Here is a 13,183-nt window from a genome sequence, read left to right as displayed (position 1 = left end):
CCACATCTTATCCACTCATTCCGACATAAATTTAGGTTGCTGCCGTGTCTCAGCTATTGTAAACAATGCTGCTCTGAACACAGAAGTGGTTATATCTTTCTGAACTAGAGTTTTTATATTTTCTGGATTTACACCCAGGAGTGGGATTGCTGGGACATGCAGTAACTCTACGTTTAGTTTTTTAAGAAACCTCGATACTGTTCTCCATAGTGGCTGCACCAGTTTACGTTCCCACCAACAGTGTAGGATGATCCTATTTTCTCCACACCCTCTCTAGCATTTATTTGTTGACTTTCTGATAATGACCATTCTGACCTCTGTGAGGGGGTACTTCGCTCTAGGTTTGATTTGCATTTCTCTTGATTAGTGATGTTGAACATCCTTCCATGTGCCTTAGGAATCTTTTTTAAAATTCTTTTCCCCCATTTTGGCCGCACCTCACAGCATGTTGGATCTTAGTTCCCCAACCGGCAATTAAAGCCAACCTCCTGCATTGGAAGTGGGGGGCCTAAGCCACTGGACCACCAGGGAAGCCCCCAGATAATAACTTTCGAACCAGATTTCTCTGAAAGGAAATGTACCCTCTAACCAGGACAGGAAAAAGTCTGAGTTGGAAGGTCAGAGTGAGGGCAGAGTTGTTTTAAATCATAAAGTAACACTATACACCAAACTGATGGATTATTTCAGGAGCATTAAAATGGCAGTCCTTTCTATTAGCAGTTAACATAAGTTAAATGCTGATGGGAACTTACAGGGTACCCCAATACTTCATTTTATATTTGTGTTTTAATGTATTAGAAACAGTACCCACTTCATTATTTCCTGCACTGCAATTATCACTAATGGATTTTACCACAATGAGATCCCACCTGAATTCTGGATCATTTGCCTGATTTGTTTCTTTATATCACAACTGCAAAAACAGCTCTTTTGTTTGTAAGTGACTTACAGGAGGAGGTTTTCAGTTCTGCAGTCAGGCTGAGTCTCTGCACTCTCCCCACTATTTCCCCGGGATGGCTGGCTCCTTCTGACCATCACAACCATCTCACCTGTCTGTCAGCGGGTAGCAGCTGGCAGCTGATCTTGCTTCACATGCGCACAGAGAGAACGGTGGAGCCTCTGCTGTCACTTGCACTAACCACTCTGCACCCGTTGCTCACAGCCCTGGGCTGGAGGGGAGCAGCTCTCAACACAATAAAGCTCATCACCCACAGGAGAGTTCCCGCACGGCCCAGAGGCTCCAGGAAGCCTGCAAGCAGCACCACTAGTCTCACAAACAGATTGTCTGAGAAATGTAGATTATCTGGTAAGAAACTACAAGAGGTTTGACGGAGCTTTCAGAAGTAAAAGGGGGAGTTGTTTCTTTTCTCCCAGGTCCCGGGACTCCGAGGCCAGGAGTGCCTAATTAGGTTATTTCTAAGGAACTGAAGGTGCTCAAGCCTTCCTGAGGTGCCCTGAGCATGAACCCTGCTCAGTCCCCAAGCACCAGAAGTGTCCGGCTTGTGTCCTCATTCACCCAGCTGACTTCCACACAACAGGTGCTGCCAAAGCACCTGCCTTCAGAAGCCGTTTCATGAGGCAAGGGCATTTTTACTGGTTACGTGTCACTGATACCCCATGCACAGCTCAGCATCGCTAAATACATGGTTCCCGTGTGTGTTTACGTGTATTTGGTGCCTCCACCCTGATAGCTCAGTTGGTAAAGAATCCACCTGCAAAGCAGGAGACCCCAGTTCAATTTCTGGGTCAGGAAGATCCCCTGGAGAAGGGATAGGCTACCTACTCCAGTATTCGTGGGCTTCCCTTGTGGCTCAGCTGGTAAAGAATCTGCCTGCAATGTGGGAGACCTGGGTTTGATTGCTGGGTTGGGAAGATCCCCTGGAGAAGGGAAAGGCTACCCACAGTATTCTGGCCTGGAGAATTCCATGGGCTGTATAGTCCATGGGGTTGCAAAGAGTCAGACACGACTGAGCGACTTTCACTTTCACACCACTAACTGGAGACGTCACACTGTGTTGCACCATTCTGATGATTTCTGAAGCTTTTTATTCTAGTCTCTTTTCTTTAATATAGTTACATCTCCTCTAACAGTGTACGTGCTATCTTTTAAAACAGGAGGAAAAAGAGTCAAAGAGCCACTTCATGCTAATCAACCTTCCCCCTGAATTAAAAAACGCACAAAACAAAAACAGGTTAAAGGAAGCTGTCTCTTTCCCATGACAGCCCAGAATAAGCCAAATAAACCTTAAAAAGGGCTATGGGGGAAAGCTTGCCAGTCCTCCCAGGGGCACCCTTTGCGGAGAGCTCAGATCTCTGGATCGTGCTGGAGAAGGAAAGTAGCTCACGGGACGGTTTCGAGGAGAAGGGGCTTGTAGCCCAGACACCCCTCTCCAGGGACATTTGCAGGGCTCCTCTGTACCCTAAATGAGCTATCCCTGGGCCAGCCCACAGGCAGCCTCTGGGGCCTGTACCCACCTGGTCACAGCCCGCATCCACCAGCTCCTGCAGCATCTGTCTGTTCACTTCTGTGGCGGCTGAGGTGCCCGACTCGTTAGCAAAGGGGAGCAAGGAGTATCTGATCTCCCGCAGGGCTTTCTGGTACGGCCCAAACTTCGGGGCACTCCTCATCTGCTGCTGCCGGGCAGTGTCCTTGCCCCCCAGGACCTTGCCCCCTAGGACCTTGGCATCCAGGGTGGCGTCACTGCCCGGCCCCACAGGCGGCTGCTTCAGCCCCTCCCGGATCTCCTGCAGCCGCTGCCGGCTGTTCCCCGAGTATGTGGTGGCAGGGAAGGTCTTCGGCCGCATGGTCAGCCCAGGTTCCTCTGACCATAAATACAATCTTCTTAAAGCGTTTTATTGTTTAAGGGACAAGACCAACAGTATCAGTTTAGCTGTAAACACGCTTTCACAACAGTTTCCTTTTGAAAGTGTCCTTTCCTTCCATTTTTGTAGTTCCTACAGAGAACCAAACATTTTCCAGGGTCTTCATTTTGAAGATCATCTCCACCTGAAAAGGAAAATCAGAAGGTGTTCACTGGTGTTTCCCACATAATGTTAGCAGTACTTTTTTGTGATGGTTTAGTCACAAAGTTGTGTCCAACTCTTGCAACCCCATGGACTGTAGCCCTCCAGGCTCCTCTGTCAGTGAAATTTTCCAGGCAAGAATACTGGAGTGGGTTGCCATTTCCTTCACCAGGGGATCTTCCTGACTCAGGAATAGAACCCGGGTCTCCTGCATTGCAGGCAGATTCTTTACCAACTGAGCTATGAGGGAAGCCCCTTAGCAGCATTGCTGGTGTTTCCCACATAATGTTAGCAGTACTTTTTAGGAATGGACAAACTCAACGACGACAACAAAAACAACCTAATCAAAAAATGGGCAGAAGACCTAAACAGACATTTCTCTAAAGAAGACATACAGATGGTCAACAGGCACATGTCAAGATGCTCAACATCACTAATTATTAGAGAAATGCAAATCAAAACCACAATGAGGTATCACCTCACACTGGTCAGAATGGCCAACATCAAAATGTCTACAAATAACAAAAAGGAAAAAAGGAAAGATATAAGCATCTGAATGCAGAGTTCCAAACAATAGCAAGAAGAGATAAGAAAGCCTTACTCAGAGATCAATGCAAAGAAATAGAGGAAAATGACAGAATGGGAAAGATTAGAGATCTCTTCAAGAAAAGTAGAGATACCAAGGGAACAACATTTCATGCAAAGATGGGCTTGATAAAGGATGGTATGGACCCAACAGAAGCAGAAGATATTAAGAAGAGGTGGCAAGAATACACAGAAGAACTATACAAAAAAGATCTTCACGACCAAGATAATCACAATGGTGTGATCACTCACCTAGAGCCAGACATCCTGGAATATGAAGTCAAGTGGGCCTTAGAAAGCATCACTATCAACAAGGTTAGCGGAGGTGATGTTTCCGGTTGAGCTATTTCAAATCCTGAAAGATGATGCTGTGAAAGTGCTGCACTCAATATGCCAGCAAGTTTGGAAAACTCAGCAGTGGCCACAGGACTGGAAAAGGTCAGTTTTCATTCTACTCCCAAAGAAAGGCAATACCAAAGAATGCTCAAACTACCACACAACTGCACTCATTTCTCATGCTAGTAAAGTAATGCTCAAAATTCTCCAAGCCAGGCTTCAGCAACACATGAACCGTGAACTTCCAGATGTTCAAGCTGGTTTTAGAAAAGGCAGAGGAACCAGAGATCAAATTGCCAACATCTGCTGGATCATCAAAAAAGGAAGAGAGTTCCAGAAAAACATCTATTTCTGCTTTATTGACTATGCCAAACCCTTTGACTGTGTGGATCACAACAAACTGTGGAAAATTCTGAAAGTGATGGGAATACCAGACCACCTGACCTGCCTCTTGAGAAACCTATATGCAGGTCAGGAAGCAACAGTTAGAACTGGACATGGAACAACAGACTGGTTCCAAATAGGAAAAGGAATATGTCAAGGCTGTATATTGTCACTCTGCTTATTTAACTTATATGCAGAGTACATCATGAGAAAGGCTGGGCTGGAAGAAGCACAAGCTGGACTCAAGATTGCTGGGAGAAATATCAATAACCTCAGATATGCAGATGACACCACTCTTATGGCAGAAAGAGGAACTATAAAGCCTCTTGATGAAAGTGAAAGAGGAGAGTGAAAAAGTTGGCTTAAAGCTCAACATTCATGGCATCTGGTCCCATCACTTCATGGCCTACAGATGGGGAAACAGTGGAAACAGTGTCAGCCTTTATTTTTTTGGGCTCCAAAATCACTGCAGATGGTGACTTCAGCCATGAAATTAAAAGACGCTTACTCCTTGGAAGGAAAGTTAGGACCAACCTAGATAGCATATTCAAAAGCAGAGACATTACTTTGCCAACAAAGGTCCGTCTAGTCAAGGCTATGGTTTTTCCTGTGGTCATGTATGGATGTGAGAGTTGGACTGTGAAGAAAGCTGAGCGCCGAAGAATCGATGCTTTTGAACTGTGGTGTTGGAGAAGACTCTGGAGAGTCCCTTGGATTGCAAGGAAATCCAACCAGTCCATCCTAAAGGAGATCAGTCCTGGGTGCTCACTGGAAGGAATGATGCTAAAGCTGAAACTCCAGTACTTTGGCCACCTCATGCGAAGAGTTGACTCATTGGAAAAGACCCTGATGCTGGGAGGGATTGGGGGCAGGAGCAGAAGGGGACGACAGAGGATGAGATGGCTGGATGGCATCACCGACTCGATGGACGTGAGTTTGAGTGAACTCCGGGAGTTGGTGATAGACAAGGAGGCCTGGCGTGCTGCAATTTATGGGGTCGCAAAGAGTCGGATGCTACTGAACTGAACTGAGAGAGGATGTAGAGAAAAGGGAACACTCCTACAATGTTGATGCGAATGTAAATTGATACAGCCACTGCGCAGAATTGTACGGAGATTCCCAGTAAAACTAAAAATACAGTTAACACATGATCCAGCAATCCCACTCCTGGGCACATATCTGGAGAAAACTCTACTTCAAAATGATACATGCACCCCTATATTCATAGCAGCACTATTCATTAATACAATAGCCAGAATATGGCAGCAACCTAAATGTCCATCAACTGATGAGTGGATGAAGATGTGGTACATATACTCAATGAAATACTACTCAGCCATTAAAAAGAATGAACTTAAAGAGATTATTGTACTAAGTGAAGTGAGTCAAACAGAGAAAAGACTAACACCATATGACATCACTTATATGTGAAATCTAAAATATGACACAAAAGAGCCTATCTATGAAGCAGAAACAGACTCATAGGCATACAGAGCAGACTTGTGGTTGCCACAGGCAAGGTTGTGAGGGGGAGTGTCGGATTAGGAGTTTGAGGTTAGCAGATACAGACTATTATATATAGAATGGATAAACAAGATCCCAATGTATAGCACAGGAAACTATATTTAATATCCTGCAATAAGCCACAATCGAAAAGAATAGAAAAATAGTGTATCAGTTCAGTTCAGTTGCTCAGTCGTGTCCGACTCTTTGCGACCCCATGAATTGCAGCACACCAGGCCTCCTTATCCATCACCAACTCCTGGAGTTCACTCAAACTCACGTCCATCGAGTCAGTGATGCCATCCAGCCATCTCATCCTCTGTTGTCCCCTTCTGCTCCAGCCCTCAATCTTTCCCAGCATGTCTTTTCCAATGAGTCAACTTTTCGCATGAGGTGGCCAAAGTACTGGAGTTTCAGCTTTAGCATCATTCTTTCCAAAGAACACCCAGGACTGATCTCCTTTAGGATAGACTGGTTGGATCTCCTTGCAGTCCAAGGGACTCTCCAGAGTCTTCTCCAACATCACAGTTCAAAAGCATCAATTCTTCGGTGCTCAGCTCTCTTATGTGCATATTTGAGTCACTTTACTGAAGAGTCTAAATTAACAGGGTAAATCAGCTGTGCTTCAATGTCAAAAAGTGAGATTTTGATAACAATGTTTATAAAGTTAAAGTATCTTTCTTTTTAAAGAGAGAAAAGCTCAGACAGGGGAAAGCTGACACCATTAGACTCTGTGTGAACACATGCCTGCAGCCTGATCCAGACTGCACAGCTCTGAGGACCTGGTTTTTCCTCCAGCTGGAGCGTGGCAAGCCTGCCCTGTGTCCAGGGACAACCCCCTCCCACCTGCTCACCACATGAACCTCAGGGCTCCCAGCTGTAAACCTCTCCAGAGCAGAGGGCCCTTCACCCACCCAACCTCAGAGACCCTGCTGTTCACCCCCAGCCTCCCCACCCACCCCAGGCCCCAGCACCTGAACTGCAAGAACTGTGAAAACTGAGGGTGGGAGCCGCTGCCCACTGCCTGGGTCTGTGCCCTGTTCGGGGCTGGAGCTGAAACCGGGCCCCCGGGGGTCTCGGGAGAGCACTCAGCAGGGGCTGTGCCCCTTCTCCAAGCTTCAGATGCAGTATTTCTGATGTTTATACAAAAACCACTGTAAGAAGCTGCACAACTGCACTATATTGCTCAGCCAGAAAAAGTAGTAAAGCTCTGACACAAGCTGGTGTTCAGTCACTAAGTCGTGTTGGAGTCTTTGCAACCCCATGGACTATAACCCACCAGGCTCCTCTGTCCATGGGATTTTTCAGGCAAGCATACTGGAGTGGGTCACCACTTCCTTCTCCATGGGATCCTCCCGACCCAGGGATCGAACCCATGTCTCCTGGATTCCAGGCGGGTTCTTTACTGCTGAGCCACCAGGGGAGCCAACAAGCCACAATGTGGATGAACCTTGAGGACATTATGCTGCTTGAAGGAAGCCAGACACAGAAGGAAAACGCTATGTGACTCTAATGAGGCAAATCCAGAGACAAGGTGGGCTGCAGTGACCAGGGCTGGGCTGAGAAGGTTATTACTTAATGGGCACAGAGCTTCTGTTTGGGACACTGGAAAAGTCCGGACTGTGGCAGTGACTGCAGTGGCAGTGCGCATGTATTTACTGCCACTGAACTGTACACTCAGGAATGGTTAAAATGATAAGCATTACACCAATGCATCTAACATTCATATCCAGCGGGCCAAGGTCTGACCATGCTCCCCCTCCAAACACAACTGTGCTGGGAAAAGCCGAACCCCAGCCCTGGTGCTGACACAAGTGCACCCCGCTCACAGACGGAGGTCTGAATCGCCTGCAACCCCCCACCCCACACGGAAACACACCGGGGAGCAGCTGCCCAAGGCCACACACCCCCAGTTACTCTTGAGTGCCTGTGGGTCCCACAAACATCCCGATTATAAAGCCAAGCAGTGCAGGAGAGACCGGACATGTTTGCATTTACACATGAGCTAAGAAACACCGGGGGGGGGGGGGGGGGGGGGGGGAGGTGCCCCTGAACGGAATCCAGGTCAGACGTAGTGGTGTCTGTCCTTTCTTTTCCACCCCCTCAGCATTTCATTATGAAGATTTTCAAACATACAGAAAAGGTGACAGAGTTATTCAGTGACAGCCCCTCAACCTGCACCTGGGAAAGCTCCTTGTGTAGAGGGGGCGGGAGGACCCTCGCTCCCTGCGCTCATCTTCTTCCCATCGTGCTCCCCTAGGCACACCTGGCTTCCTCGGTGATGGTGCCAGACACCTACCGGCAGGCCTGTCCTGCCTGAATCACTAGGGAAGGATGAAGCTTTCCCTCAGTCGCACAAAGAATCCAAGTATTTTCTCAGCTTGAGACCTTCCTTGTATTTTACACTTTAGTTTGACGACAATTGATTTCATGGCAAAATTATGAACTTCTGAAAGCATTTTTCATGAGAATACTCATCAGTCAATTACGACTGCAGCTGGAAATGAGCCTCTCTTGACATACTACAGTATCATTTTAATAAGCTCTCTCACCCAGAATTTCAAAAGGCCCAAGAGCCCTACGACCTAAGGTCTCAAGGGTCTTAAAAAAATGAGGGTGGGCCTCCCTGGTGGCTCAGTGGTAAAGAATCTGCCTGCCAATGCAGAAGACATGGGTTCGATCCCTGGTCTGGGAAGACCCCACATGCCATGGAGCAACTAAACTGGTGCACCAGAACTACTGAGCCTGTGCTCTAGAGCCCGGGAGCCGCAACTACCGAGTCCATGTGCTGTAACTACTGAGACCTTGTGCCTGGAGCTTGCGCTCCGTGACAAGAGAAGCCACCTGCATACCTCAACGACAGTAGCCCCCGCTCCCCACAACTAGAGAAAATCTGCACAGTGTCAAAGACCCATCACAGCCAAAAATAAATTAATAAAATTATACAGGCCTCCCAGGGGGCGCTAGTGGTAAAGAACCGGCCTGCCAATGCAGGAGACATAAGGGACATGGGTTCAATCCCTGGGTCAGGAAGGTCCCCTGGAAGAGGGCATGGCAACCCACTCTGGTATTCCTGCCTGGAGAATCCCATGGACAGAGGAGCCTGGCGGGTACAGTCCATGGGGTCGCAAAGAGTTGCGCACAGCTGAAACGACTTAGCATACATTCCTGGTGGTGCAGTGGTTAGAATTCTTTGTTTTCACTACTGAGGCCAGAGAACTAAGACCCCACGGTGCACCAAAAAAAAAGGCGGGGTGGGTAGCAAACAAAGCAGTCTAATGTCGGGACTTTCTTAGGTATCAACTGACTTAAATATATCTCAGAAGAAACTATATGACACTGGAATTTTAAAACTGCAATGCAACTCACAAAACAAAACTCATTTCAAATCTGGGGCTGAGACAATGGCTAAGGCTTATCCCGAGTCCAGGCGGCTCCACTAAAAACAATATGAAGAACAGTATTCTAAGCAAACCTTAATGTGGCCCTACCAAACTCAATCCTATCCTTCAACCAATCCTGGAAAATGTTATCAGATGTTCAAGAATTCTAATTCTAATTCCTCCAAGTGCTTCACAACCTCACTGGCTGCCAAGTACACATTCAGCACCGACCAGGGAACCAATGAAACCTACGTCCTGCGGAACCCACACTAATGACATACGGCATTTTTTTAAACACTATTTCTTGGACCTAAAATTCCAGTTATTAGTTAAATCGTATCTTTACTATAATTAACTAGCAAAGCTGAAACGAGATCAGGCAGCCGGGTCAGGCCTCCAGCCAGGTGCTGAACGCCAGAATCATAAACCACCACGCTGATGGCCGACTCCAGGGCTGCCCTGGCCAGGAAACCCCATGCCAGGGCCACCCCTCACCAGAAGAGTCCCTGAAAACATCCTTCCAATCAAGGGTGCAACCACAACATTTCAGAGGGCACAGAGGTCTTCCACATGTGTCAAATGCTGTGCTGGACGGTACGTCAGGTTATCCAGGTAAGACAGAGCCTCACCTCCAAGTAAGTTTCAGACCCAGGGAAAAGAAACCACCACATGCCTTACTGGCTTTATACACGACATCGATATGATATATATACACAGACATCCGTGTGTGTGTATACCAACACACAGACACACACATTATGAACAGCAGCATAAAAACCATCAAGCTATAGAAGTCTGTACCCAAGACCACCATGCGGAATGGGCAGGCCAGGGATAAACGTATGGTCTGTTCTGTGCAGCACTCCTCACAGCAAGCAACCCAGCAAGTGAGTCTCCTGTGTTCTTTCCACGCTCCAGCAGGGCTTCCACTCTTTGAGAAGCGTTGCCTCCTTCCAACACCCTCCTTTCCCAGGGTCAGACACTTCCTGGCCAGGGCTCTGACCACCTGAGCCACTGCTGTGGACAGAGGTGACCGTCACTGTCCCCGGAATCCCAGTGACCAGGCCTATTCAGAGACCTCTCAGAGAAAGGGTAGTGTCACCAAAGCTGGAAAGGGGAAAGGGCTGACATTGGACGGAGGAAGTGTGAAGCTATTCCTGGAGCCTGGGACTTCCTGTGAAAAGGCTAAAACACAGAAGAGAAAGACAGGGAGACAACTGTGGGTGTGTGTTGGGGGAGGTACCCTCTGGGTCAATTTAATGAAAACACAGGAGTGGCACTCCTGTGAAGCAGGACAGGACTGAGTTAATGAGTAAGGAAAAAGCCAGTCCTCAGCACTCCAGCTCAAGATCACCGCCTGGAGTCACGACCCCAAACGAAGACCCACTCCATTGAAAAGCCAACTTACATCCTCAGAAAGGTTCTCACCATCCCAACTGCATTTAGAGACTACAGGATCTGCCTGGTACCACAAAATCAGAACAGTTAATAATAAATGCAAACCAATGCTACAAAATATGAGTGTTCACTTATCTTGCAGAAAAATTCCTATGAACGGCAAATATTGGCACGCAGACAATAAGTAAAAAAAAGAAACACCTGTCACTACTAGGTTGACAGATGGCAAGAGATACAAAGTTTTCCTAGAGTGAATGGCAAACACTGAACAATGTCAGAGTCAAATTCCCACCCTAATTTTAGCATTGTAACTGTTCTCTCTCTGTCCAAGGGTATCAACCTTTGGTGGCTTTAAAGCAACCAACAGGAAAGTGAGCAGCAAAGCAGGCTACCTACCTTCAGGCCCCAGCAGCCTCTACAGGTGCTGCTGTGATAAGACCCAACCCCATCTCCACAAGGAGCAGCAGCCACCCACACACAATGGGGCTGGGGACCCTGGACTGGTGAGGATGGACCGGTCTTTAAAAAGGAAGGAGATTCAGAGAGTTTTTTTTTACAGCAGATTTACAGTCAAAACAAAGTAAATGCAGGGAATTGATCTTCTTTCTTCAAACCCATCATTCTTTTAAAAATCAGTGAAGAACATTATTTAGAAGTTTCACATTATTATGACCATGAAATAAAATATAAAAGCAGCTTTTCAAAAACTACGTTAATCTGTTTTTTCCAATACAAATCAGAACACCTCCCCCCAAAGTTCCCCAAATCTTTCCTGTGAGTTTATGGGGTATTTATCAGCTTCAACACCTCTCCCCACCCCCAGCCCACACATGCAGTGAGGTTTAGGAGACCAGAGCTGGCTATTTACAACAAGATATTCAAAATAACAAGGCATCTTATGGTAAAAACATCCCCCCACCCCAAAGGAAAGTTCCTCCCACCAACCCGGGGATTTGCTAAGGAAAGAAAGAAATAGGTACAGCTAAGTCAAAACTACTTCAAGTCAGATGGAGAGCTGCAAGAACTCTCTCCAGTTCAAAAATTCCAAGATTCTAGTAATTCACCTTAATAATTTTTCATGACAGCTTCTGCTCAGATATGTTATTCAATAAACTGCTTGACTTTTTGAGATTTATTAAATGTTCAGCAATTTTAATTTCAAAGGAATGCTGGTATATTCACTAAACAGTGACCAAATTTTATGAGGTTGAATAACAGTGTCTTAATTATAATTTAAAACAGACTTTCTTAAACAGTCTGTGCATTCTTATTTTGAAGATTTTCCTTTTACTGCCTTAATACATTTGCTAAAAAAAAAAAAAAAAAAACGGAAAAGATACAAAGCAGCTTAGTCTCTAGATTGAGCGCTCAAAAATGGTGATCCATTGCAGGGAACGGAGCTTAAATTCAACTGAAAATATGGACCAAAGTCTCCTTAGCACAATTTTCCTAATAATGCGCCAGGAGTTACTTTCTCCATTACTAAGGGAAGGCCTGTCAACTCCTGGGTTAAAATTTAAACTGAACACCTGTGTGAACAACACACATTTTGTGACTTTCCATTCAAGTTTCTTAGTAAAATGTGGCCAAACTTTCCTCTTAAAACGTACGTATTTGCTGAGCACTTTGGGAAGAGAGCTGCCTGGCCACTGACTCTACCTGCCAGGCGCTGGACCCCGTGAGGCCCCGGGCGAGGGCTCCAGCAAGGATTCCAGCCCGGCGAGACCCCGGCCCCGCCGCCCGTGGACCGCACGCCCAGCGCACCGGTCGGGCCCGGCCGACGCCCGCGGGCCGGGCAGGTGTGCCACCAAGGCCCCGCCTGCCCCCGCCGGCGCCCCAGGACCGCGAGCCGGGTCGGAACCCGGCCCAGAGCCGGCACGGGGGTCCCGGGAGGCCCGGCTTCGGGCCGGGTCGGGGTGGGGGAGCTGGTGGGGGAGGGGGTGGCCCGGGGGCGCGGCGCGGCCCGGCCGGAGCGGGGCGAAGCCTCGGCGGGGAACCACCGCCCGCGGGGCCGAGGGGCTGGGGCCGAGGCGGCCCGACGGCGCGGACACCCCCCCGCCCCCGGCCGAGCGCGCGGCCCCGCCCGCCGCCCCGTCCCGGGTCTGGACCCCACCTCCCCGCTCACCTCGCGCCGTCTACGCCGTCCGCGGCCGCCTGGCCCGCGCCTCCGGGGCCTCGCTGGGGACGCCGGGCCCGGGGGCGGCCAGCGGGCGGGGACACGGGGCGCCGGCGGGCTGGCGGGCGGGCGGCCCCATCTTCCGGCGCGAGCGCCGCGGCCCAGCGCGCAGCCCGAGCGGGACATTCGCTACATTGTTGGCATTCCTGGGCCGTCACGTGACCGTCGCGTCAGCGCCACCCCGCCCAGCTCCCCGCGGCGGTGGCGGCGGCCCCGCCTCGACCCCGCCCCTCTCCGGCCCCGCCCCCACAGCCAACCCCTTCCCGTCCCCCACAGCGGCGGCCCCGCGTCACAGCCAGCCCGGTCCCGCCCCCAGCCAACCCGGCCCCGCCCACGCCGGCCCCGCCTCCCGCGCCTCAGGCTCCGGACTATCCGCGAGGGCCCGCCGGCCCCG

At 48.9% G+C, this 13,183-nt stretch overlaps 1 protein-coding gene across 3 annotated transcripts in view; it reads right to left on the bottom strand.

Annotated features, from left to right (window-relative positions):
* The window catches only part of LATS2 (large tumor suppressor kinase 2), a 45,441-nt gene extending 32,474 nt beyond the window's left edge, over positions 1-12,967 (bottom strand). For all 3 annotated transcript variants that reach the window (XM_069601692.1, XM_069601691.1, XM_069601693.1), the window contains exons 1-2: positions 12,739-12,967; positions 2,476-3,007 (exon numbers count right to left, since the gene is read on the bottom strand). In XM_069601692.1, the coding sequence (XP_069457793.1) occupies positions 2,476-2,805 (330 nt within the window). In that variant the 5' untranslated portion in view covers positions 2,806-3,007; positions 12,739-12,967. The remainder of the gene's footprint in view (positions 1-2,475; positions 3,008-12,738) is intronic.
* Positions 12,968-13,183: the final 216 nt, after the last annotated feature.

Source organism: Ovis canadensis, chromosome 10, assembly GCF_042477335.2.
Source record: "Ovis canadensis isolate MfBH-ARS-UI-01 breed Bighorn chromosome 10, ARS-UI_OviCan_v2, whole genome shotgun sequence".
In the NCBI taxonomy this organism is placed as follows: Eukaryota; Metazoa; Chordata; class Mammalia; order Artiodactyla; family Bovidae; genus Ovis; species Ovis canadensis.
This window is presented reverse-complemented; position numbering and strand designations above follow the sequence as displayed.